At 36.4% G+C, this 25,598-nt stretch overlaps 4 protein-coding genes across 5 annotated transcripts; 2 read left to right on the forward strand and 2 right to left on the reverse strand.

Moving 5' to 3' along the window:
- Window positions 1-13: 13 nt before the first annotated feature.
- LOC128672777 (uncharacterized) lies at window positions 14-9,024 on the reverse strand. 2 transcript variants are annotated; one of them, XM_053750166.1, is made up of 13 exons: window positions 8,876-9,024; window positions 8,560-8,707; window positions 8,341-8,461; window positions 7,199-7,336; window positions 6,563-6,711; window positions 5,967-6,119; window positions 5,754-5,849; window positions 5,012-5,168; window positions 4,314-4,432; window positions 3,548-3,647; window positions 2,758-2,937; window positions 1,816-1,991; window positions 14-973 (listed from the first exon to the last, which is right to left on the reverse strand). In XM_053750166.1, exons 3-13 carry the CDS (start codon window positions 8,443-8,445, stop codon window positions 178-180), a joined length of 2,169 nt encoding a protein of 722 aa, XP_053606141.1. In that variant the 5' UTR covers window positions 8,446-8,461; window positions 8,560-8,707; window positions 8,876-9,024; the 3' UTR covers window positions 14-177. The 2 variants fall into 2 exon arrangements, with proteins under 2 accessions (XP_053606141.1, XP_053606140.1); XM_053750165.2 differs by having other exon boundaries at window positions 8,798-8,964.
- A 76-nt stretch (window positions 9,025-9,100) lies between these two features.
- Window positions 9,101-10,884, forward strand: LOC128672780 (uncharacterized protein). The gene has a single exon (XM_053750170.2). It carries the CDS (start codon window positions 9,256-9,258, stop codon window positions 10,060-10,062), a length of 807 nt encoding a protein of 268 aa, XP_053606145.1. The 5' UTR covers window positions 9,101-9,255; the 3' UTR covers window positions 10,063-10,884.
- Window positions 10,885-12,443: 1,559 nt separating this feature from the next.
- Window positions 12,444-17,811, reverse strand: Uba2 (Ubiquitin-like activating enzyme 2). Its single transcript, XM_053750167.1, has 9 exons — window positions 17,548-17,811; window positions 17,024-17,178; window positions 16,297-16,444; window positions 15,847-16,099; window positions 15,387-15,519; window positions 14,862-14,970; window positions 14,106-14,277; window positions 13,336-13,503; window positions 12,444-13,239 (listed from the first exon to the last, which is right to left on the reverse strand). Exons 1-9 carry the CDS (start codon window positions 17,689-17,691, stop codon window positions 12,695-12,697), a joined length of 1,827 nt encoding a protein of 608 aa, XP_053606142.1. The 5' UTR covers window positions 17,692-17,811; the 3' UTR covers window positions 12,444-12,694.
- A 2,267-nt stretch (window positions 17,812-20,078) lies between these two features.
- On the forward strand, window positions 20,079-25,184 carry LOC128673205 (calmodulin-like). The gene is made up of 3 exons (XM_053750881.2): window positions 20,079-20,307; window positions 20,421-20,581; window positions 22,490-25,184. The coding sequence occupies exons 1-3, from the start codon at window positions 20,286-20,288 to the stop codon at window positions 23,066-23,068; spliced, it is 762 nt and encodes a 253-aa protein (XP_053606856.1). The 5' UTR covers window positions 20,079-20,285; the 3' UTR covers window positions 23,069-25,184.
- The last annotated feature ends 414 nt before the right edge of the window (window positions 25,185-25,598 follow it).

Genomic DNA, 25,598 nt, shown 5'->3' on the forward strand with positions numbered 1-25,598 from the left:
TATAAACACAAAATACGAATGAATCATTTATTAATTCTGTATTAAATTATAGTAACAATGTCCGTCCTGCCATTTATAAAGATGAATAACATCATATAGAAAAGAATTTAAACTTAAATCTATGACTTCTGCTTACAGCTTATCAAGTTGGCGCGCAAATGCATTGAAATACGGTACTTAAACTGTACTTTCATCTACAACTTCATCAACAAAATCCGCTAACATATCGTCTATAGTAGTTTTATCGTTAGATGTAGCTACTTTTATTATAACTTCCGGATCTGTTTTCTCTGGAGATTTAGTCCCATTTACTTTGGGAATTTCTACTTCAATCTCTTTAGTTTTCCCACTATCCTCCTGTGAATACTTGACCACTTGCCCGCAAGTAATTTGTATATCGTCAGTGTCGTTTGTACTTGGAAGATTTTCGTCTTCCATCTTTTCTAAAACTGGTACTTCTTTTCCTGTAGTCGGTAAATCGTAAATTATTTCTATAGATGAGGGCATGTCTTCTTCCATTGTTTCATTTGAATTATTAATAGGCAGTTGAGTTGTGGCTTCGTAAATATTATCTTTTTCTTGGGATGTAGCGCACTTTTCATAGCTTTTCGAAGAATCTTCATTAGCCGCATTAATTTCTGTAGTTTCGACCGAATCGACTACATCATCTGAAATATTGGCTGCTTCTTTATAACTTTCAATGCCTTTGTCTATAGATTTAGGTGAAGCTTGTGTTTCTTCACCGTTAAATCCAACTACATCAATTTCTAGTGTGCCTTCATTGCTTTCATTTACTTTATCATTTTCATGAACTAATTCGACTTCTTCATCAGAATCATCCCTAATTTCCACGGAACTGACAGAGTCACTGCTTACGCTTATTTTGTCTGTTATATCTTCGTCAAACCTTGGTTTCTTGTTTGTCGGTTCATCTGGTATTGTGATTACGTCGTTTGTATTTTCAGCCGATTCCCTGTAAACAATCGTTAAATGCATCAACATCTAAGGAAATAATTTTGGATCTTTAAGGAAGATATTCGCATGCAAAAGTGTATAAAGGAACTATATAGTATAGAGTATAGACGAAACAAGTTGTGAACACAGATATTCGTCAATGGTTTTGGATTGGTTGTGCTTCATTGGACCCACGACACAAGCAATGCTCACCGGACCGTTGGTTGAGTGTTCTCAAATTAATCATATCAAAATATGATAAGGCAAAAGGCGTAAATATGCATCTCTGAGGATATTAGGCCTTTTGCTGTAAAGACCCTGTGCGGTGTGGAAACAAAAACCCTTTACAAAGAAATTTCCGCACGCCTGGTTCATGGTCTCTGGGGACCCAAGGGCTGGTGACTATTTTGGCCAACGTTTGAGTTTGGCCATACAAAGAGGAAATGTCGCCAGCCTTCTGGGAACTTTACCGCACGACGTCGACGATTTAGTATCAATTTTTTATTTAAATTAATTTAGAATTTATTATTTAATTTTAATTTTAACGTATAGTTCTTTATGTTAATATGTATAAATACTTTTATTCTTATATATATAGTTGTTTTTAAGTGTTGTCAATTTTTAATAGGTTTTAAAGAGAAATTTATCATAAAAAGAAATAAAACAATAAGACGAATTTCTCTCTCATCTGAGCGGTGTTCCCGGTTTCTTCCAGCGGCAGAGCGTCTTGAGCCCAGTGTCCACTTGTAACTAGACGTACAGTCAACAGCACATCAAGTTACCCGGCACGAAACTCTATGGCGCGGTAATAGCGACGAGTTTGCAATGAATTTAGGTAGATTGATGTGCGGTTGACTGTACCTGTTCCCTAAAAAGGCATCCAAAGCGGCCTTATTCCTCTGCAGCATTCTGGTCTTCTTCGCTTCGGCTCGCTTCTGTTTGTCATCAGACGCTTCTAGGGCGAAGTTGATGGACGGCGGCGAACAGTGGAGATGCAAGCGAATGTCCAGCAACGCTTGGGAGCTGAATTTTGATATCTGTGGAGAATAAATATAAATAAATATACATTGACAAATCACAAAGTTTGAATTTGTCCCAAAGTGCGGCCAAAACTTGTGTCTACTTCTAGTATACTTTATTTTACAACATAATCATATGTAAATAAATATCAAAGACCCAAGTCCATCTTGAAAAAGATAATTGTTCATCTTGACCTGACCGGGGATTGAACCCGGGACTTCCATATCAGTCCGGTCTGGTCCTATGACCATTAGGGATTAGGCTACAGAGGTTGTCAAAGAATAGAGAATATTAACCACTGGGCGTGTGGTTCCCCCCTAAGTTAGGATTGGGAGCACTCCATATTCTTCATTGTCATACAAAGCACTAAATAACACATAGTAGCTGACAGTCAATAATAACATTAGCAAGGTTGAGATTTGGCTATAATCTTACAACCGCCGACTGCTTGGCGTCAACCCTCCTTGGAAATGCTTTTGTTGCTTTTCAGTTAATGATATGTCTACTCATACCACATCATAATCATTTATTCCTTTATTTTGTAAAATAATCCACGGGAAGATATGGAGTGGTCCTATTTTAGGTCGGGCCACACACCGCAAAAACGGCTAGACATATTTCGATGAATTTTTGTACAGTCAACAGCACATCAACCTACGCAAAATCATTGCAAACTCGCTGCCGCTATTACCGCGCACATAGAGTTTCATGCAGGGTAACTTCATGTGCTGTTGACTGTACATTGGTGAATGGAAAAAATACGGTGAAACATGTTCTTCTCACCTCTCTTTGTTGAGAATTGACCAGTACACTGTAGAGTTGCAAGCAGTACTGTGTAGGTGGCGCCACGGTCGACGGCGAAGTTTTTCTAGAAGCTTCCAGCGCTCGAAGTAGAGATAACGCTCGCTCGCTCGAATACGACTCTAGCGAGAAACATTCGCGGACCAGGCGCTCTTGGAACAGCTGTTCATAAATTAAACAATATAAATGAATAAACGATCGGCTGAAGAAGAAGAATATAAATAAATGAATTAGAATAAAGGCTTTATCTATCGCTTGCTGATAAAGTATTTGATAGTAGTAATGAAACATTTTACACAGCGTTAAAAATTGTGTTGTTGTCACAAGTGTTGGATAGGGCTAACTGGCAAATAACTTCGGGCAGATTTATAAGTAAGAATTTTGTGAAAAAGTATGGCAATTGTTCTCAATTGCCGAATCTGCAGTTTTGTGCTGATCCTGTTAAGACCGTCCTGTGATTAAAAGGTGCCAGACTCGATTCCACAGCTGCGTAACTTTAATAATACCAGTCTAACTCGTGTAGTTTTCAGAGACCAACACTTGCAGGTAAAGAAAGTATGTCGATAAAAGTCACGTCATATGCTTAAGGTGCTCCCAACATAGCATGTTACAAAATATTATATAACACTCGCTGTCTCTGACATTCTGTTGTCAAGAATGTGTAAAGAAAAGAGACAACAAATGTTCTATAATATTTCATAACACGCTGTGTGGGAGAACCTTTAGGCGACTTTAATAATAATCTGACTTTTGACTTTAATAATATTCTCACCTTATGAGTGCTTGGTTTGAGGAACACCCCGCAAACGATAAGAAAAGTTTCCGCGCATTCTAACGCTGATATCGCGACTTCATCATTCATATCCGCGGATCTGTAAAATTATACCAAAATTGTACAATTGACTGTGGCGACATCTACCACGCCACATGCACAACGGCGCAGATGTGAAAAGCCGACCAAACGCAACGAATAACAAGCCACACCAGTGATCCAGGACACGACGGTCGACTGTGCGGCGCTGGAGATCTTCCCTGCGGTGCCGCTACAAGACAAATCTCGTAAATCTGTATTATATCTATTCTTCATCATAGCTTTCGTTTAGCTCATACAAGAAAGAGTAATGCGTTTAAGAAAAACACAAGAGGAAACAACAGTGCTGATCATTGTCTCGAACTATATGTTAAGTTTTCTTTGTCTTTGGTGTAAAACAGTAGAAAATAATTGAAGCTGTGTCTTATTGGCTGGCAACACTGTGTTGTCATAATTGGTTTATACATACCTAGTGTTGCTAGCATGCATGCGTCATACGAGACGTACAAGTAGTGCTGTAAATACCTATATTTTCAACACTTTAATAAATATTATATACAAAAATATATTTTTTTAAATCTGATTATTAGTTGAAAATGCTTTATTATTTTAGTATAGATATAAGAAAGAAATGGAAGGCGTTAACATACTGACCACTCATGAGTGGAGAAAAAGCTCCAGAAGATAAAGATATACAAGAAAGAAGAGAAGGAAGATGAGTACTTACACTACAACTTTATTCTTTTCTCCAGGCATGTGCGATGCGATACCACTCCCTTGTAGCATAGAGTTGGCTAGTCTCTTTCGAGCTTTCTTACTCAAATTCTTTGTCGGCTGTGTACTCATCTGAAACAGATGTAAAAAACAAATTATTGTTTTTTACAGCTTACCATTAGGTAAACCATGGCATGTTTCTTTCGACATTTCTTCTCAGCAGTGGTCGTTCCGAAATGGCAGTAGTGTGTAGCTTTAAATAAATAAATAAATATATTATATATATATATATATATTTTACAATGAATATTCAAGTATTCATTTTACTGTTAGCTGCAATGGCTCGATGTATTTCTCAGGACGCAAGGTTATTTAATTTTTTAACGTCACAGACGATAGATAGACGTAGATTTTGAAAATTGCTTCTCTTCGGTAATTTATGCGACATGGGACAATTTTCAGGAAACTGGACAGAACAAGTTTCGGAACAAGACACGTAGCGGAAATCGTAGCGGGTAACCGGGAATTGAACTAAAGATGACAAAAAATATGAATTAATTTTATAATTTACCAGTCTTAGAATAACTGAAATTTTACTTCGAGAACTTCACGCGTGCGAAGCCTAGGCAAAAGCTAGTCTGTAATAAATACATTCATTCAATACGGCAGAGAGAGAGATTGCAGATTTAGAAAAGTGGCAAGAATTCTTACAGTGAGCTGCACGACGTGTTTGACAGGAGTGACGTCATCGGCGATGTGTTTGGCGAGTTCGTCCTCCCAGCAGCGGCCTCTGTCGCTAGCGGAGCGGTGCGCGTGGAGAATACCCAGCCATCTGGTCAATGTGCTGTATGCTGTGCATCGAACTTTGCTGTAATAGAACGATTTTCACTTCTCACACTCGTAAATTATGACTTTATTCCGGTTCCGGTACACCATCGAGAATAGAATGTCGACGCGAAGGAATGAACATTGCTTAGTTTGTATGTTTTTATTTGCCGCAATGAACCAAACCATCAATGTATGCAGAGTCTGTCTAAGTTCGACGAACTTTCCCGCGATAGTGTGGAGCCGGCATCATGATTGCATGTAAGCAGACTAAAATTAGATTTTAAGTTCTAGAGCATGAAATAAAATATTCACCTATGAATTTATTTTATGCTCAATCAAATACAAGAGCAATACGATCTAGAGTATCTTATTGGCCAAGACAAAAAGGCGTTTTCTTCCTCGAATTTGTATTAGAAATTTATAATATCAACGTTAATTTTCTGTGAGAAAATTAACGTTAATATTATAAATCGAAGTAAAAAGTTGTGTCAAATGTAATCGACATTTCATCCTCGAGTCTCGATCAAAATATTTCGATTCACGATTCGATTTCGATTGGAGTGCACTAGTGTGAAATAAAAAAATAAAAAAAACTTTAAATATAAGAAAAAAAAATTTGGCTTACCTTGATTCATTACCAGAATGTTCGGCAGTCCACTTGAGTGTTTGCATCACAAAACTGATCACCAGTGCAGAGAAAGGAATCAAATGTGAGCCGAGACTGGAATAATAAAAATACGATGAGGTTTATAATAGTACTTATCAATTTATCTTTTTTTTTCTTACTAATAAAAATATCTACAATACTTATAAACCCGAATCCAAAATATCAACTTACCATGCAATCAGAGCATCAACAGTCCTCAAAGCCTGTATTTTGATTGTTGTGATGTCGACATTACTCGCACTGTTTGGCACTACACTTAGTGCACGTACTAACGCTTCTAGTATTGTCTGTGGTTGAACAGGTTTTGCTACTGGATATATTTCCCTAAAAATACATAAACATCTTCAGTCTTAACTATAAACAGTGTCTTTAAGTTAAATACAGCTTGTATTAAATTTTCTAGTCATCAGTATATTTTTATTCTGGGTGCATATAATGTGCTTAGCAAGTTTCAGCTCATTATAGTAAGATGGTTTAAGTTTAAATATATATTTTTTACCAGGAAAGCTGTTATTAAGAGAATCTTTTGACTAATAGAAGTGTAGTGAGTTATTCTTTAAGATCCAGAAATCACACACTGAAAATCAAATCCAGGCTTCCTTGGATCCACAACCAATATGGGAGTGAAGATAACATCTAAGCATTGTAAAAAAAAACACAACGGTTTAATGGAATACACATACAGTTCTCAGACAATGGGTGTGTTGAATAAGCAATCTAGGGTTGGCAAAAAAAAAAAATGAAAATATGTTAAAAATTATACATACACAAGCATTGCTTGAATAAAAACAAATACATTTCTGAGTCTGGTGCAAAGGAGGGCCTGCTTGTCTACACCCTTGTCTACATGTTTGACTGTGTTTATGTTGGAAAGTGCCAATAGTAATGGTGAATTTGTAATCTGTGGTTCTTCATTCTGGAAATTAAAAAAAAATCTGTTAAACACCTAAACTTATACCAAACTGGCTAGAAGGAACAATGGAAGGTGGAGCAAAGCTGTAACTGAGTGGTGCCCCAGAACTGGAAAACGAAGTATAGGATATCCGGCAGCTAGATGGGTCGATGATGTAAAGGAAATTGCTGGCAACAACTGGATGGGGATGGCCCAGGACAGAGATGGTTGGCAGAGACGGAAGGAGGCCTATTCCCAGCAGTGGGTCACGGAGGGCTGCAGATGATGATGATACCAAATTGATTTAGATGTTGAAGTATTTACTTCTACTACTTATTGTACTTGCACATATTTTTTGCCTTTTCATTGAATTTTAAGCTTTATAAATCAATATTATTGCTCACAACAAAAGTACTTTATAACATAACATTGTCAAGTAAAAAATAACAAAAGTACTTTATAACATAACATTGTCCAGTAAATTTGTCTCAAAATATTTTTAAATACCAACCTCAGAACTGCCATTATACAAATCAACAACACTTGGGAATATGCTACCAAGCAATGTGTGTATTGAATTGCAAAGAGCATTCATCACATCACGCCAGCAACTTTTAGCTGTAGCTGCTTTTTCTTGAGGTGGCCGCACCTGGAGACAGAAAAATGTAAAAATTTATAATTAAAGATTTAGTTGAATTTTTGTATACCTATTTGCGAGATGTAATTTTAGCATCATTGGCTGTCCATGCACAATTTAATAACATAAGTCCCTATTATTAGTTTCTTATATTGTATAATAAAGTTTAATTATCATCTGTCACAATATTCGTAAGCGCATCAAAGAGTTTACTTTATTGCGGCAAATTGAGGGCAATACATTGAATTATTTTTAGGTTTATATTTATACTTTATATATATATATATTTTCCATAGCTTCCATGTAATTTATCCTTATTCCTTTTTTTACATTTTTTCCTAAGTCATATGTTTAATCCTATTGTTTGCTGTTGTTTGTTTTTGTTTGTTTCTGTTTCCGTACATATTAACTTGTTTATTTTGCCACCATACCTACTTTTGTACTTGGTTCCAGCTGAAAATCAGCGCCTTGGCTTGATACCTTGGCACCATGCTGAGCTGGTCGCCATTTCGGCTTACATATTTTATTCGATATTTATTTGTTACTCTTTTGTATGTTTGGATTTTATGTGTTTGCCGAATAAATGATTTCTTTCTTTCTTTCTTTCTTTAATTAGACCAAATGGTCTAATGTAGTGTAAATACACAGTTTCTTATGTCTGTCTATTTTCTCCAGGATTGGCTCTAAATTTTTTGCAAGAGGACACAGTGCACTCATTTCTTTTCTATTCTTTATATGTAGACGGACTGTACATAGTTATAATATTTCTGGAATTCTAAAAGGTTGTATTACCCTGGGAGCCATATAAGACCATAATGTGTTTTGTTCTGATTTGAAACCTATTAATTTGTATGGCAGTTTGACAGCTTGAAATTTATAATTTTATAGCAGTTAAATCTACGTATATCAACACTCTATTGGTTAATATTCTTATGGCAAACTTTTCTTTTAAACTGTATCATTTAAAGACATAGTAGAAGTGTTGTAAAAATTTGACAAATTGTAAAATCACTTACTTGTTGAAGTGCATGACCACATTTTGCTGCCTCAAGTACATAGAAATAGTTCTTATTGTCCAAAAAATAACTCAAATATGTTTCCGTTGTGTTTCTATGTGACATACAATATTTTGGGAATCTGCAACGATACAATAAAAAAGGAAGTCAACAAAATTTTTATTTGTGAAGGAAAACCAATTGTGATGAGTAAAAGGTGTCTATTGTAGGTTAGAATACCGGGTAATAATGCTTTCTAAAGTGCGCAGCCATCTGATGCAGTCCAAGTGTGTGTGCTTGTTAAGATTTTGGAAGAAGCCCGACAATGCATCCTTAACAGCCTCGGAATTATTTGGGTCAACATCACGGACCTTATTCAAAATCTGACCTAAAAGTTGTAATATTGTGAATTAGGAGTTTAGAACAAATTTTCTTAACACGTAGTTTTGACACAATTATATATTTGAGAGAAGCTTACTCATGTTACAAACTTTCCAAGTCTATTTTATTGCTAAAATTAAGTTATTTCTTTTTTGTAAACAACAAGAACCAGTACCGTTCGTTCACAACATGTGGAACTTTCTTTGACAAAATTTGTCAAAACTTTGAATTTGATTGAATTGAAAAAACATTGAATATGATATTTGAATTTTTTAAATTACATTTTCAAACCAAAGAAACAAATGTCCCATACAGCCAAAGTAATGGATGGAATGGTTTTCCTTCACTCAAAAAAATGGTAGTTCAGTTATCTTGTCATTTGACATTTGTCAGTCAGTCAAGTCAGTTCAGTCCAATGGTTCAGTCGTTCAGTAGGCGTGTTTGTTGTGTTGTTGTTGGTTGTTCGCAACGACATTATTTGTAAATTTAATTATATTCAATTGAAGTTTGGGAGTTTCTCGACCCTTAGTTGGTAAGATCATCTTGCACATTACAATGGCCACACTAGACGACAAGATTTTGGGCGAAAAGCTTCATAATTACTGCAGTAGCAGTGAAGATGAAGGAGACTCCGATTATGAAGACAGTAGGAGTGGTGATGAGGAAGGTAACGCGCCAAAACCTCAGGGCAGTGCTGAGCCGCCGCCTATAAATAATTGGAATGGATCTGCGAGCAACACGGGACCGAAAGGTGTATTGGAAGATTGGAGACGCTTCAAGCAATTGGAAGCAGAAAATAGGGCTGAACTGGAAAAGGAACGCATAGCATTAGCTAAAAAGTTGACCATGTCTGTCAGAACTGAGCGTGAGGAAGAAGAAGCGAAAGAAAGAGATGAATTGGAAGAAGAGTTGAATGAACTGATTGATGAAGGCTTCCTTATGAAATACCAACAGCAGAGAATGCAAGAACTGATGTCTCAGCTTCAGAAAACCCCGAAGTTTGGTAAAGTTGTGACTTTGAAGAGTCAGGAAGAGTTTCTAGATGCTGTAGACAAGGAGGACACTAAAGTTACTGTTGTTATCCATATCTACAATAGCAGTGCCCAGGCATGTGAGACTATGGATGGTTGCCTAAACATTTTGGCTGCAGAATATCCCAGTACAAAGTTCTGCCGGATCCAAGCAGATATAACCGGTTTGAGTCGACATTTCAGAGTTGATGGGGTTCCAGCTTTGTTGGTGTACAAGGGAGGTCAAATCATTGGAAACTTTGTCCAGCTGGCCACGGAGCTTGGTAATGACTTCTTTGCCTCAGATGTAGAACGTTTCCTTATAGAATTTGGAATGTTGCCTGAAAAGTAGTTTGATTTGCAGTCTTCATTATTTTGATACTAAATCATTTTTAAGAGATGTCTTGAATATTAAATTCGAACCAATCATAGAAAATTATGTTTAAGATTTCTCACAAGTTTAATTATTAATAAGTTTGTTATATAAGTGAAAATTCAGATTTAAGCTAAAGAAACTATGCTATGGGACAATTTTGTCACAATAGTACACTGCCTTTTAAAAGTGTTCATTATTATCATCCTTTTGTAAGATTGAAGTAAGAAAATTGAAGTGAAAATTCCTTACAAATAAAAATAACATAAATAAAAGATTGTGTGGTTCTTCATTATTAAGGATTGATTATTACCACACTATATGCAGATTATGTAATACTTACCAGCAATATATAAAGGAAAACTGTATAATTGTATATAAAAATCATTGTCTAGGTGTCCAGACTGCATGATAGCTAATGTCTTATATAATCACTTCTGCATTTAAAACTGTCACAAATGAAATTTATAGGTCATGGAATAATTTAATCTACAGCCATACAGTAGTTTCCTGCATAATCCCACTTAATGTCTTCATTGTGTTGACTCTGTGTCATCAACCTTGAATTAGCTTTAATTCTGCATTGTTTGTAGTGATTAAGGGGGTATTTGTTATTATGTCATTGCAGGGGAATAGTTATAAAATATTACTCAGTGAAATTTTACGCAAACATGTTCTGTGTTTAATTAATTTTTTAGAGAATAAATTATTTTATTTAACATTTTTAGTTTAGAAATTTAGTTAACTTGAATGGGCCCTCCCAAGTTTATTTTTATACTAACAATAAATTATGATATTGAAGGATTTTCTTATTATTTATTAAGATTTATTACTGTGACAATTTCCTGTTGGTTTAATACTGAGGTTCACTAGGTACCATGTAAGGAAGTATATTAAAATCAGTTTTGACTGCTACATATAGGTATCTTTTGTCTGAATTTTTTTTCATTTGCCAACATTGTTCCGCCTAATTAATTTTATTTTTGGGGTAACTTTATGATATCAACATGAAGGACCCTTTTGATCATTAACGAAAGTCTATTCGGTGCTTTTCAGACCGTTTCGATCGGTGCGGCGTTGTCAATTTTTCAAATCAGTTTTACTATCTTTCTGTACTGTGATGTGGTAATGGCCATTTTATAAATGATTTTGGGTGTTTCTTTCCTCAAGAATATTGACGGATCTTAATGACACCGCGGCCGCAGCGGTCGAAACGCTCTGAGAACCAACCATTTAAAGTTTTTGGCTAGTATTAGTATGTTTATTGTATTTTTGGTGTTACCTACAAACATACTATGTTCTACAAAAGTTTCAGTATAAAGTAAATGTGTTGTACTTATTAAGAATACATGTGTTCTTATTCCTTAATTATATTTTAATTGTTAGGGCTGCATCTTGTCTCCATTACTCTTCAACTTGTACTCCGAAGCAGTAATGTCCGAAGCTTGGGAAGGGATAGATATTGGGGTGCAAGTAAATGGTAAGGTTATAAACAACTTGCGATACGCCGACGACACAGTTCTTATTGCCTCATCTGAAAGTGACCTCCAAAGGATTCTAAACAGAGTACATGAATGTAGTAAAAGGGCAGGGCTCAGCATTAATATCTTAAAGACCAAATACCCGTGGTATCCCGAAATACTGACTTAAGGCCGAAGTTAACAGTGACAGGCAGGTATCTAGAGCGGGTCCAGAAATACAAATATCTTGTCCAATGGGTGAATGAAGCATGGGACTCTGATCAAGAAATAAAAGTCCGAATTGAAATCGCCCGTGCTTCGTTTATTAAGATGAAAAAAGTACTGTGCTGCCGACATATTAACATCCAGCTCAGAGTACGGAAACTGCATTGTTACATTTGGCCTGTAGTCTTGTACGGTATAGCGAAGCATGGACTATAGGAAGACGTCAGGCGACGTCTCAAAGCTTTTGAGATGCGGTGCTTGCTACCGCCGCACGCTTCGTATTAGTTGGACCCAGAAAGCAACGAAATAGTTCTTCAGCGCGTTGCAATGTCTAGACTGTTGTTGCAAACCGTTAAAAAGCGCAAAGTTGCATATCTGGGACATGTTATGCACGACCGATATTAGCTGCTTCAACATATTATTATGGGTAAAATAGAAGGCCAAAAGACGTGCTGGTAGACGTTAAGAAATCATGGTTGAGAAACGTAAGGGAGTGGACTGGAATCAACAGAGTGGAACACCTGTTTCACCTGGTGATGGGAGTTTGCGGAACTGACGGTCAACCTCCAGTAATAGAGAGGCACTACAAGAAGAAATGTTAACCTAACTATCGTATTTGGTATAATAAAGTCAAAATCATCACAGCATATTCCAGAACAAGAAATAAGACAAATATTTGAATTTATTTAATTTATTTACGACAATGAGAATATTTCCGTACAAGAATCACTTAAACTACGTCGAAAAAAATAGTTGTTCTTATAAATATCACTCTGAATTGAGAATCTACAGATTTTAACTTATTAGAACGAATTTTTTTGCTATAATTCGATAAATTGAAATACTTTTATAAAATACGTCTGTCATTCAGTTATTAGATAATGGAATATTAGTATAATGGCTGGGATGGCCAGGATTTTTAGGTACTAACAAAGTTCGACAACTTCGTCACTCATTTCTGTGCGCCTGCGTTTCGGTGGCTTCACTGTCGGTTCATCTTCATCCTCCTCAATGATCTCCATATCGCTGTCACTGTCTTCCTTAGACCTGGATGGACCAGGTTTGGGTTCATTGGAACCATTGGACCCATTTGCTGGTTTTTCGTCCTCTTTCGGGGTTGGCACTGGGGCATCACTCTCTGTGACTAACCGCCAAGATTTTTCTTCATCTTCTTGTTGAAGCCGGACTCTAACTTCGTAGTTTTGGAGGAAATCGTCCACGAGTAGAGCACAGCCGTCGTTCAGGCCTATTTCTTCAAGAGTTTTATCGTTATTGTGGTCCGTTTCCCCTGGTTCTGATGAAAGGACCACAAGGCCCTTGCCTTCGACGGTGGCGTCGGGCGCTTGCATGTTCAGTCCCTCTTTGAAAGCGGAGGTGAGGTCTTTGAGAGTGAGTTGCTTCAGGTTACAAGCGAGCCCCACTTCTGGCTTCGGCGCGCAGACGTAACATTTCGGGTTCGGTGGGGTGAGGGCTGAAACGAAAACATAAATTCAAAGTTGAGAAACCTCACAAAATTTGGTACCTATGAATGACAGATACGACTTTTACATTGATTAGTTAAACTCACTTTTTTCAGGCACAAACAGCTGCCCGCGGTGGTTGACCTTCGGCCGCAGATACACGCTGGAGCAGCTCTCGATGTCGCACCTGAGTATGGCCTGAGCGCGGACCACCGCCAGCCCGGCCACTATCGCGTTGGCTGTCGCTATGGCCGGGATTATGTTGCCCGCCATTGCTATAAGAATATTTATTTATTTATTTTACAATCATAATATCCTTACAGCTATCAAAGTCAATATTGAATCAATCAACATTTAATTGTAAATATACAGTGTAAAAAGATTGTACATCTTAAATTAATAAAAAATATATTCTACCTTGTAGTAAGGCATGCAAAATTAAAATTAAGTGTCTAATACAGTAATTCAGGATTTTTATATTGATTGCGATACGACATTATAGAGGAGATTAAATTGTGATACGAAAATCGATACCAAGTTAATCTGGTGCATATATTTATTAGACAGGCATCAGCCTGCGACTTCATTCGCGTGGACTATATGACTCATGCGAATCTCACAAAATCTTACTTTAATTCAAACATGGGAAAGATCAATTATAAAAAATACGAAACATGTTAAAGCTTGCTAACAAATTGATGTAATTTTTATCTAATTTATGCTATGTAAACCTCATAGCATAGTAAAGTGAATAGTACCTACTCTCTCATCTGAACGTTTCTCCGGTTATTTCAGGCGATATATAGCGTCCTACATGTTATTAGAATATAAGATTTTATATACATACACAGATACTGTGTCAAATAAAAAAACGTACATTTGATCTCGAAGCGTGATTTGAGAGGAATATTGAAGATGTGCGCGCGGATGTTGGCGCAAGCGGTGACGAAGTCCATGGCACTCTTGTCGTCCTTGTCCCACACGAGGTGGTCGCCCGCCGCCCGACTCCTCAACTCGGCCTGCAGCGCCGCGCAGCTCGCCGCGAACACCTGACATTTACACTTACCATCACTATATGACTTACTGGCTGCGTTACACCCCGCGTGGTTACTTTAAAATACATATTTACGTCTTTATATACAGTAGCGCCATTGGCTATCAGACTTTTTTGACCGAATCCTACGGGAATTTTAGGTGTTTCTCGGAGCGTTTCGACCGCTGTGGCCGCGCTGTCATTACAATTTTTAAAATTTTAACAAAGATAATTAGTTTTACTATCTGACTTTAAAATAATTAATCTGTATTGTGATAGTGTCAATTTTATAAATGATTTGACGGATCGTAATGACAGCGCGGCTGCAGCGATCCTAACGCTCTGAGAACCACCCTTTTGCACTTTCGGTATAAAAAGTATCCTATATGTTAATTCAAGATATCAGCTACTTCAATACCTAATTTCATAAAAGTTTTCCAGCAGTTTGAGCGTGAAGAAAAACCAAACATTCCCAAACTTTCGCATTTATAAAAAATAAATAAATTGAAATTGCATCATCGGCATCTTATCAGAAAGTTGATTCTAATATAAAGTTCATTCGAATATTTGATATTTTGTAGTGTAAATGTAGATACAAACCTGTGCACACTCGTGGACCGGCCAGACGCGCTGGTCCGGCAGCCCCGCGCGCGGCGGCGGCGGGGGCGCCGTCGCGGCCGCGTCGGGCCACGACAGCGGCGTGGGCGGCCTGAGGGGAACATCAAACATCACTACGTTACATAGTAAAAAACATAGTCGTTTCTGGCTGTCTGTCCCTGTGTGTGTTTAGATGTTTAAAACTACGCAAAGGATTTTGATGCTCAACCGCTGTAAAAGGAAGATCTTCCCGCCGGGTGTGGTGTGTTGCCTGCGGAACCGCGCTACTCCATCATTGTCATGCTCGCATCAAAATGTAGCCTATAGCCACTCTCCAGCTTTCCGTTTGTCCCTATAACTTTCACCTAATTTCTTATTTCTTACCTGTGTAATTTCTGTATGAGAGAAGAAATAATATTATAATACCAATGTAAAGAGAATATGTGAGGTATGATCTCTCAACTTTTTGGACGTGAACGTAGGACAAACACAATTTCACATGTAATTATTTACAAAAAAATAAATTACCTGCGTTTCTTCCACAAGTTTTCCATAGAGAGCAAGTAGCGTATGTCGTCGCCAAACAATTTAGTGAACAACTTCTCAGCATCATAGTTTGTTTCAGCTGCCCACGCTCTTGTGCTTTTGCGTTCCACATTGCCTGTGAAATAACAGAAAAAAATCAATTTAATTTAGGCAATTGCCCAAAATGAGCTAAATTTTTCGATAAACTTGTGCTAAATCGAACTGAAATATTTGCCCGTTTTCGTGCAAATTCTAATTCAAAGAATTGTATTATGTCCATAATGTATTATCACAATATTTACAAGTCCCTGGTCATAAGCAATCATAAAAATATGTGTATCATTTCTTGAACAATATTACTGTAGCCAATTAAATAATGGGCAGTAGGAAGATCTCATGGCCATTAGCTAACCACAAACACAATGTCAAGAGTGACTGGCTCAAAACAAATTGATGAGTTTACCAGAGTTAGTTCCTTCAGAAGACAACGCCGAAGATCCTGCATCTCCTGCAGCCTCAGGGTCTGCTGTATCCGGACTGACATCCTGATCGGGGTCCTCTTCCCCAAACAACTGGTTGAACAGATGTTTAGCCCACACAATGCAGTGTATCGGCTCAGATGGTGTGTTACGAATAGTGCAGCCGGGGAATGACTTCTGTGGGGCCTTTGGCTGGCACTCGTAGCATTGGGTCAGCCCTTTCTTGATGAGTTCCACCTGGAGTATACAAGATTTTGGGGATATCTAGACATATTTAAGCTTTTTAAATAAAATAAATATTATAATGTAAAATTTTTTGAACATGAGAATTGAAGACATATTTTAAAAATATTTTATTACAGATTTGATTGATGACTACTATTTAGTTAGATTAGTCTAAGGTTGGTTGGATATATGATGGAGGGTATAATTACCTGTCCAGCATAACCGGCCGTGCCAGTCTCAATCAGAGGCACATTAGCAGCGAGACACATCCGATTGACGTGGTTCCGTGCTACACGGTTGTCGAGGGCATTCATCACAATGTTGAACTGTTTGAAGTATGATACCCCGTAGTCATTGCTGGAATTTAATAATTAAACTTGTGTAATAAAGTGCTGTTACTTCTAGCTTAAAATGAATATGACACGAGGCATTAAATTTATTTTATTTTCATTGTAATTCAGTTGCTCTCAACCAGGACTCTTATGGATGATGTAACAGAAATGATCTGTTGAGAGAAATTATTTTTTTTTGCACCCACATAACATTTTCTGTATGACACAATGGTTGACTTTTAATAATTGTATTTTATGTAATAATATTGTCAATAAGATAACTATGAGTAATAATTAATCTGACACATTAGTAACACAACACACAAAGTAATAATTGCCTTGTAAGGTGATTTAACCAGTGTCAATTTCACCATAGTTCACTTGTTACATGTCTTCTATCAAAATTGAACAAATGTTTACTGAAATTGTTATATTTTACCAGTTTCAATAAGTAAATAGTATAAAACAAATGCAAAGAAGTAACCAGCATATATTCGGTAAGCACAAGATTTTTAACAAATTTAATTATTATTTTGATAATTTATTCCAGAAGGTTTATAGAATATGAGCAGGCCAGGTCACTAGTACTAAAATAAACATTTACCTTATAACACTGTCATGATGTGCAACTATATTAACATTGGGATTAAAGCTGAGTGCACTGTCCTTTGCCACCTGGGCCTTCGACTTCCCGACATGCTCCTTGTGGAACAGGAATTGGCGGTTGAGATTGCTCACATCTATTGTGTCCAGATCAATCTAAAAGAAAAAAAAAACGACAGATATTAATGTATTGGCTACCATCCGTCCAATTTTACCCGGTTTTGGTATGTCGAAGGTGTCAGAAGGCGGTTTTGATGGGTTATTAAAAGTGTCATAGTGTCTTTTGTTTTTGTGGTGTCTTGCTTAAAGGTATTGATAGTAGGAAATAGTCCGAAAATGACGATAATAATACAGACTTCAGTGTTCTATTTTGATATTACGTCAAAATATTGTTTATAATCACAATCACTTTACAACCTCCTACGTCACAAGGCCGCATTTATACTTCTAGTATTGTTGGCAGATCTTATATGACCTAAAAGATGTTAACCATTCGAAATAAGAATTATACACTAAGGAACTTACAATTTCTATCTGCGGAAAACCGGTAAGCACAAGATTCTTCAAGATTTCACAACCTATGCCGCCGGCACCGACAACCAATATTTTTGAATTAGCGATAGCTTCAGTTAGTTTCTCATCGAAAACACCGGCCACTCTCGCAACCATCTTTTATTTAATATTAATTTTGCTATAAATGAGGATTCTTTAGCACAAATTTACTCGTGTCTGCGAAGTGTAATGCAAATTGCAATGCAAAATGCAAACGGGCATGAAATATGAAGGCATAAGACAACTGTCAAAGTCGGCGTCATGTCATCAATGTGTGCGTTTAGTTTCATATAGGGGTAGATGATAAATGGATGGTAAATAAATATGTCTTTGCATAAAATTAATTGAAAAGTGCTTATATTTCTTTTTAAATTGTTACAATTAATTCGGTGTTTTACCACAGATATTTTGTGTTTTACTAATGTTATCACAGATATAAAAATATTAATGTTATAAATTGCACGTGCGTTTTGTTGTACAGAGAAAAAGTAAACTTTTTCGAAGTTTGGACACAGAAATTTGATGTATGAAAACTACAGAATTTTCTACTTACAACTCTGTTTATAAGGAGTACTGTTTATAAGGCCTTGACTAACCACACGGGCCCATTGCGGTTTGGTGAGTTTTAATGGCCTTGTCTCATACACCTTCCTTATCCATCCTTAAGGAAGCGTGGGCGTGGTGTGGACCTTTTTTTTGTTGATCTATTGCTATTACAGATTATAAGAACATTATGTAAAATGTTCTTATATCTGTGGCGTGGATGCAAGTAATGTAAAGTAATATGCATTTAGTGTGAAAATATATTAATGTATTTTTTCAAAGGAAACTATACATATGGAATTAGTAGGTACTCCGTACAGTACCTACTAATTCCATGACTATACATAATATGGAATGATCTTGATCATACCTAAAATGGGATACCATTGGGAAACTAACTCAATGATACCCACTGAAACTAAAATTAGCATACACATCAAATGCTCAAGTAAATCTGATATTTCCATCTAGGCTTGACCCTATCGAAGTCGAGTTCTGACATGAGGAATAAGGAAAATATTCCCACGAAGAATTCGCCACTATATTAGCTACCAAAATAAATTACTACGTCATAAAGGTCAGCAGGTCAGCAATTTCATATGCGGTTGTCTGTACTTCAGAAAAGCCTACCATGCATTCTGTTTGAAAAACGATCGTTTATACGATTGGTTCTGGCGTTTTGTCACTAGCAATTTGGGTCAATTTATTGAATCCTCCGAGCAACGATTCCCTCATCACCTTGAGAGAAATTAAAGATTACGACGATGTAAATCAAATTAGGGTATGAAACGCAATGAACACCATCATAAGAAGATCCTCACAGTGGTGTATTAGAGAATGAAGGGGAGGTCAAGATATGTAGGTGAGTTTTGGAAAACAAATGGGCACTATTTTCCGAGCCAGTGGCTAACTATTATTGTTTACGTTTGCGGTTTGATCTTTGTAATGATTGTCGGGTTCACCACCTTCTAAAGCTTTATCACAACTTCGGTTTTCTGAACGATTTCCAACCGAAATGGGGCGCAGCGAGCGGTCACGCCAAAGGCATTCAATTCAGTTGGTAGCTACCTATTATGGGTACCATTTATAACTTAAGCGGGATGAAAGGTACCCTATGTCCTTCTCAATACTTCAAAGTATATATTATATGCAAAATTTCAAGAAGATTGGTTGAGTAGATGAACCTGAAGAATTAACAAACAAATAAACTTACTTTTGCATAAATATAAGGATTTTCCCATGCTTATAATAACAAAAGGAAAAAAAAAATACACGGGTTTCTAAACGCTTTATTAAAAAAAAGTGCTTATTTTTCATTGAGATTTCTCTCATGTGTGTGCGCGAGATAAGTACTTTACCTAATTGCGGGTTCATGATGTTGTAAGAGTTTCATTATTATTTCTGACTCGCTGGGTTTACAAAAATTAATGGGACAAGATAACGGAAATTAAGTATTGTCAAGGTTTGCTTGTGGTCAGTTTCGTGGGCGTAGGTAATAAACGGTAAAAATGGTGTAAATAAATTAACTTGTTTGAGTATTTGTGGGTGGTTAGGTACCTACAGGTATAGTAAGTAGCTTTCGGCCCTACGACGCTACCGTCGTTTTTATTCTAGTGTGAATATTCACTTGTGATGTTGGTTAAGTGAAATGAAATCAATTCACTTGTGATGTTGGTTAAAACAACATTTATCCTAACTAATATTATAAATGTTAAAGTAATTAAGTTTGTTATCTCTTCACGCACTACTCAACCAAACTTCTTGAAATTTTGCATACATGTAGTTTGAAGTATTGAGAAGGACACAGGGTATTTTAATCCCGGAAATGTGATAGTTGAGTATAAAAATAAACAAAATAACTTTATTTTAGGTAACTAAGACCCATAAATTTATACAAAATAAATACAGAAATTATTAGGAACTTTTTTCAGATATTTTTAACAAGACAAGTTATTAAAAAATAAAGTGTCATTTATTATTAAGTTCAGGTAAATAATGATTAAATAAAAATTGATAAATCGTCTCTGTTGGTCATCATATCTTACCGGCAATCAGTTATAACTATACTAGAAATGTGTCCCAGCCTTGTAATAGATCCCTATTTCTATAATCTGTTCATGTAAATCTTTATTATCAAAACCTGATCAAGTTTAGTCAAAGTCTCAGTAATGCCTCCGAAAGGAAAAAAAGGTACGTTTATCACTACATAATAAAAAACAAAGTCGCTTCCAGCTGTTTGTCTGACCCTATGTATGATCTTTAAAATGATGGCAATGTTCATTAATTACCTTTTATTGGAATAGGTAAGGATGCGAAAGCGAAACCCGCTCCACCGGTGAAAGGCGCCAAAGAACCTCCTCCGAAGCCGAAGAAGATTCCGCCCCCACCCGCCTGCTTCACCCCCGAAGACTTGGCCAAGTTCAAGGAGGTGTTCAAGGCTCATGACGAAGATAATGTTGATAAGGTAATAGAGGATTGATTCTGAAATCTTCGTTTCTTTCAGGTCTATTTTTATCGAAAGTCACATTTTTATAACTAAAATATAGTTTCCACCATAAAGCAAGTTTGTCATTTGACCATTAAGCATTTGGTATGCGTAATTTGAGAAAGGACTGGAGCCTAAGCTAGGAAAGACCTGTATTTCATTATTTATTTAGTAAATTTACTTTCAGTAAATCAGAGAGGATACCCTCTTTAAGATGAAGTACATGTGGATCGATTACTGATTCAGGAATTTGCTCATTCTATTAGGATCCCCTATCCCAGTCCAGGGGGTTATACAGCACTCACACTCACTTTCAATCAGCCACTTCCATCTCCCGACGGATTATGAAGTAACATTAGGTAAGCTCTATGCGAAGTGGAGACGACGAAGTAAGTAAGTCGACCCTGGGCTCCGACGTTCAACGGCTGGGGATGAAACGGGAAAACTGTCAGATGAAAGGGATTAGGACCTTTATAAATGCTTGTTCCTTGAATATGACCATTACATTTCCTGCTGTGAATGTACGAGGCAAGCAGTCCCAAAGATGGTTGACGTGAAGTAGGCGACCAGTCGCAAAGCCGTAGCCGTATCATCAATAATTTTAGGTTTATATTTCAAGTAGATTCACGGCTGTTATGGCTTTGAGACATTACAGCCGTGAATTTAACTGGAAAACGCTTGCCAGGCATTATCTGGTGGTCTGTTTTCGTAAACTCTAGTGAATTTACAGGCCAATGGAAATAAAGTCTAAACAAAACAAAAATACGCGCCATATATTTTATTTACCGCCAGTGATTTAGGTCCTGCAGCTAACGTCCCCAGCGTTAGCCTTACACAAAAGTTTAGAATATTGGTTTACAACGGCCGCTAGACCCCACAGGGGGTAATTTTCAAATTAGAGGTAATGACAATGATATATAAATTGTTAAAGATAGCCTCTTTGTGCTAAGCATGCGATATGATTCGACAATGATCGCTTCGTAGATTGTTAAAGCGACATACAAGACAATATACAAAACATACGTTTATACATTTGATATTTTCGTATCGCGTCGCATCGCGAAGTTTGCCTCAATGATCTTACGTCTTACGGATCCATAAGAATTTAATATTTTTAAAACAAATATATTATTTCGTGTTAAGTCACGATTTCACAGTGACATTGTTGGAAACCTAAACATCCAAATTGGTTTAAGTTAAGTTAGCGCAGCGATAATGGAAAATGATCGCTTATGCGATGTGATAAGTAGGTACCAATTTCGCGCGGCTTACGAGAGTGAACTTTCTGTAATATTACTTATTCTATGTCAACGTTTTGCAAGCTTTTCCGGTTTATGTCGCATTTGGCTGCAAATTTGCTGTACGTGCAATGGACGGCTAAATAGGTTAAGGGCTCGCTGTCGCAACAGTTTGACAGTAGTATGATTAGCACATTGGTTTACCTAAAATCATTGCAAATTCGCTCTTATCGCGCGCAACATAAAAGTCTTGACATGCAATTGACGGTACACGCAGCTCTTTAAAGGACTAGGATTTTTTACGGCATGATTTATTGTAGTGAGCCAGAGTAATAACCGGTTTATTGTTATTTGTTAGAGTAAGTACCGCGTATGATTGCTTTGTACTCTCCGAATCATATAACAATCTCCTTTTTCTCTGTTATTTTCAGCATCACTTAACCAAGTACGTTGGTGTAGGCTCCTTCAACTTTTAATTGCGAGCAATAAAATCTAGATTTGCTATAAACTATTAGTGTATATTTCCAGTGTTTATCGAATACTCTTGAGAAGACTCAGATCATATTTGATTTTTTTCATTTTAGAATGCAGATATTTTCAAGATATTATATATAATGCCGTCCATAACAATGATAAATTTTGTTCTCAGGTGCCTATAGAAGATATTCCCCTCATGTTAAGAAAACTAGGTTTCAACCCTAAAACAGCAGAAGTGAATCAATTGTACGTTACATTTCTAGAAGACGATCTAGTCGACACTGTGGAGCTCCACGAATGGTATCAAATGATTGAAGCTAAAATGATAATGGGAGACGACTTCGAGTTGGCTGTGACTAAGGCTTTCGCCGCATTAGGCCATGATGATGAAGAGGTTGGTCTTACAGAGTGGGAACTGCTCAGAACTGAATTGGAGCAATGGGGCGAACCTTTGCAAGAAATTGAATTCATTGACTGGATTCGATTGGCCGTTAAAGATAAGACGTTGAATGTAGAAGAAGGCACTTTCAATTATCCCAAGTTCATTGAGAACATGAATAATAAGGATCATAGATACATCAAGGAGCCTATCAACTTCTTCAAGTTGGACCAGAAGACGCTGGCCGAGATGGCCATGAAGAAGGCAGCAGAAGAGAAGGCGGAGGAAGAAAGAAAGGAAGCTGAGAAGAAAGCTAGAGAAGAAGCGAGGAGACTGAAGATGATAGCTGATGGTTTATTGCCTCCTGATTAAAACAAATTTGGCATGTATTTTTTTCGTTGTTTTTTTTTCTATGGATAAGATTCAATAATGTACATGCTTCTACTGGAGATGATGGAGAGTTAGAGCGTTATATATCGGCAATTTTTTGCTGCAGACCAAGTCGGGGGTGATAGCTAGTTAAAAAATATAAGTTAAGTACAATTTGCATTTAACAGCTCAATTATTAAGGAAGTTTATAGGTTCAAAATTAAAGCCGGCGTCGCGCTGCCCATTTAAATTAGTTTTATGACACGATTGTGATTATAAAATGAGTGGAGTAACCATTTATGCGACGTAAGTTAAATTGATTTCTTTTCATTTAGTCATTCCATATGTAGTGTGAGTTGCGTATAATGAAGCGACTTGATATTGTTGATAAGACGACCGTGATACATGACTTGAGATCCGAACCTATGTCTTTCGATCATAAAATATCCCACAGTATCAGAAAAAAAATTGCCGTTATTTTTTTTATGAAGGAGAATTCTGAGTGTACATAATAAGAAAAATATCATCTCAAAGCAAAGTTCCTGTTATTTCTCTCCTTCATACATATTCATCTCATACTAAGTACAGCGCTAATAGTAAGTTTGCATAATTGTTGTCTTACAAAGAAATGGCACGCGCAAAATGGCGAATTTGTCGCAAAATTGCGAATATATCTCGCGTGAACACGGATTAATGTTAATCACAAAACGTGACGTTATGTACAACACTACGTGCATATTAATTTAAGATTTGTTACTTATGTTTTGATATGTTTACGTTGTCTGACTTTGAATTGTGAGCCTTTATTTGCTTAATACTTATTCTAAAAATGAGTCTTAAAATATTAGATTTGATAGGATATAGGTATACCTCAATATCAATAGTAGACAATAATTTAGGGCGTAATATGCGCATATTAATGTAATACACCAGTTTGATGTTAGGTACCCAAATAAGGCGAAAACGATAGAAAAATTCCACAATAAATGATCTATCCAATAATGACAACTGCATCAAAATTCTTTAGTGTAGTTTAGGAAAAGTTATAAGCCAAGTAGAGTAAATTAAGAATATGGGGAAAGCCTTTAATTTGGAGATTGAAAACTCAGTTTTTCCCCAAATTTTGGTTCGTATCTGTTTTAACATAAATTGAAAGAACAACTTTTAATTCCTTTAATTCCTTGAATATAAGTAGCAAGTAAATGGATTTAATAGAATATTCTCCTATACAAAAGTTACAAACAGTTCCACAAGTTGATAGGACCGTTAGAGAATTTTGTATCGGGGCGAAATTCTCATTTTCAATTTTCGCCATAACTCCATTTATTTGCCATTCTAAAGAGCACTCAGAGGTATTACGGAAAATCAATGGAGATTTACTAAGTTTAGACCACTTCTGAATTGAAAGAGGCAACTTGTTTACTGCTGAGTTCGAGCGAAAAACAAATTCATAAAGTACAAGAAGCTAATAATTGCGCTCTGAGATCTGTACCATGTGAATGTTGTGTTCCATTATTGGGTCGAAGCTGTCTTTACTTCAGGCAAGTTGTCGGTTCTAAAGTTACAGCCGAATCTTAAAATTTCTAAGGTTACTTTTAGCTGGCAAAACATGTAAGTTTAGTTTTTTCTTTTAACACCAATTTGTATTAGGTACTATTTTTTCAAATATGTTTTCTTTCTTTATGCTTTTGACAAGGACTTCACGACACAATCGCGGGAACATACTATGATAGATAGATCATTTAATAAGTTCATTTTGTTAAAGTACACAGTCATCATTTATTTCATCTTTGATAGCCATATATTAAAAAAAAATGTACGTAGCACTTGCTACGAAACGCTACATGCGCGCGTAGCACTTGCTCAATAAGCTACGAAACTTCTTTGCAACGTTGCTAAGAATGCGTAGCACTAGCTACGAGATCTTCACAATTTATAATAATGTAGGCAGAACGCTTAGAGTTGTTTTCATTAAGAAAGTTTCCCATACTAAGTACTTTTGTGGTTACCTTATTGTTCACATAATTTTATTGAAAATCATCTAAATTGTGTTAAAAGATAAGCTTATATACCTTTCACAAATATATAATTGCTTAATATTCATATTTTCATTAATTTCTCTTAGTACTAATATTTATATTTTACTTCTGTACTGTTTATATTGTACATCTTTATAGTTGTCTTGTTCAAAGTATATTCTTGTTTTTGGTGCAATAAAATACTAAACAAATACTTATTCTGAATGTGAAAAACACAAATATCGCACGAAAAAATTGTAACACTTTTTCAGTTTATTCAGGGTACAAACCTAGCGGAATATGTTCCAATAGATCTTTCGGTATCCCAGATAGCTCGCAACACGACACTTGGCCCCTTTCCAGGTTGAAATAAGGGAAATAAGGGTACGTTGGGTATACATACAAGCACAGATGAGACGCTGCGTATAAATTCATTGAAAATTATCGTTTTTAAAAAATGTTATTTTTGATTATAATAATGATTAAATTATAACAACTTCCATCAAATATACCCG

This window comes from Plodia interpunctella, chromosome 10 (assembly GCF_027563975.2).
Source record: "Plodia interpunctella isolate USDA-ARS_2022_Savannah chromosome 10, ilPloInte3.2, whole genome shotgun sequence".
Classification (NCBI taxonomy): Eukaryota; Metazoa; Arthropoda; class Insecta; order Lepidoptera; family Pyralidae; genus Plodia; species Plodia interpunctella.

Bases quoted from the DNA above. Each gene is read 5' to 3' on its own strand.
- LOC128672777 (XM_053750165.2), bottom strand. The intron at 7,337-8,340 runs GTAAGTGATTTT...TTCTGTCTCCAG, and splicing joins GTGGTCATGCACTTCAACAA to GTGCGGCCACCTCAAGAAAA. The intron at 1,992-2,757 runs GTGAGAAGAACA...TATTCTCCACAG, and splicing joins TCAATTCTCAACAAAGAGAG to ATATCAAAATTCAGCTCCCA.
- LOC128672780 (XM_053750170.2), top strand. From the start codon at position 9,256: ATGGCCACACTAGACGACAAGATTTTGGGCGAAAAGCTTCATAATTAC.
- Uba2 (XM_053750167.1), bottom strand. From the start codon at position 17,691: ATGGTTGCGAGAGTGGCCGGTGTTTTCGATGAGAAACTAACTGAAGCT. The intron at 14,971-15,386 runs GTAATTTATTTT...TGTTCCCCTCAG, and splicing joins AACTTGTGGAAGAAACGCAG to GCCGCCCACGCCGCTGTCGT. The intron at 13,504-14,105 runs GTACGTTTTTTT...ATATTCTTATAG, and splicing joins ATCACGCTTCGAGATCAAAT to CAATGGCGGGCAACATAATC.
- LOC128673205 (XM_053750881.2), top strand. From the start codon at position 20,286: ATGCCTCCGAAAGGAAAAAAAG. The intron at 20,308-20,420 runs GTACGTTTATCA...TTATTGGAATAG, and splicing joins GCCTCCGAAAGGAAAAAAAG to GTAAGGATGCGAAAGCGAAA. The intron at 20,582-22,489 runs GTAATAGAGGAT...TTTTGTTCTCAG, and splicing joins ACGAAGATAATGTTGATAAG to GTGCCTATAGAAGATATTCC.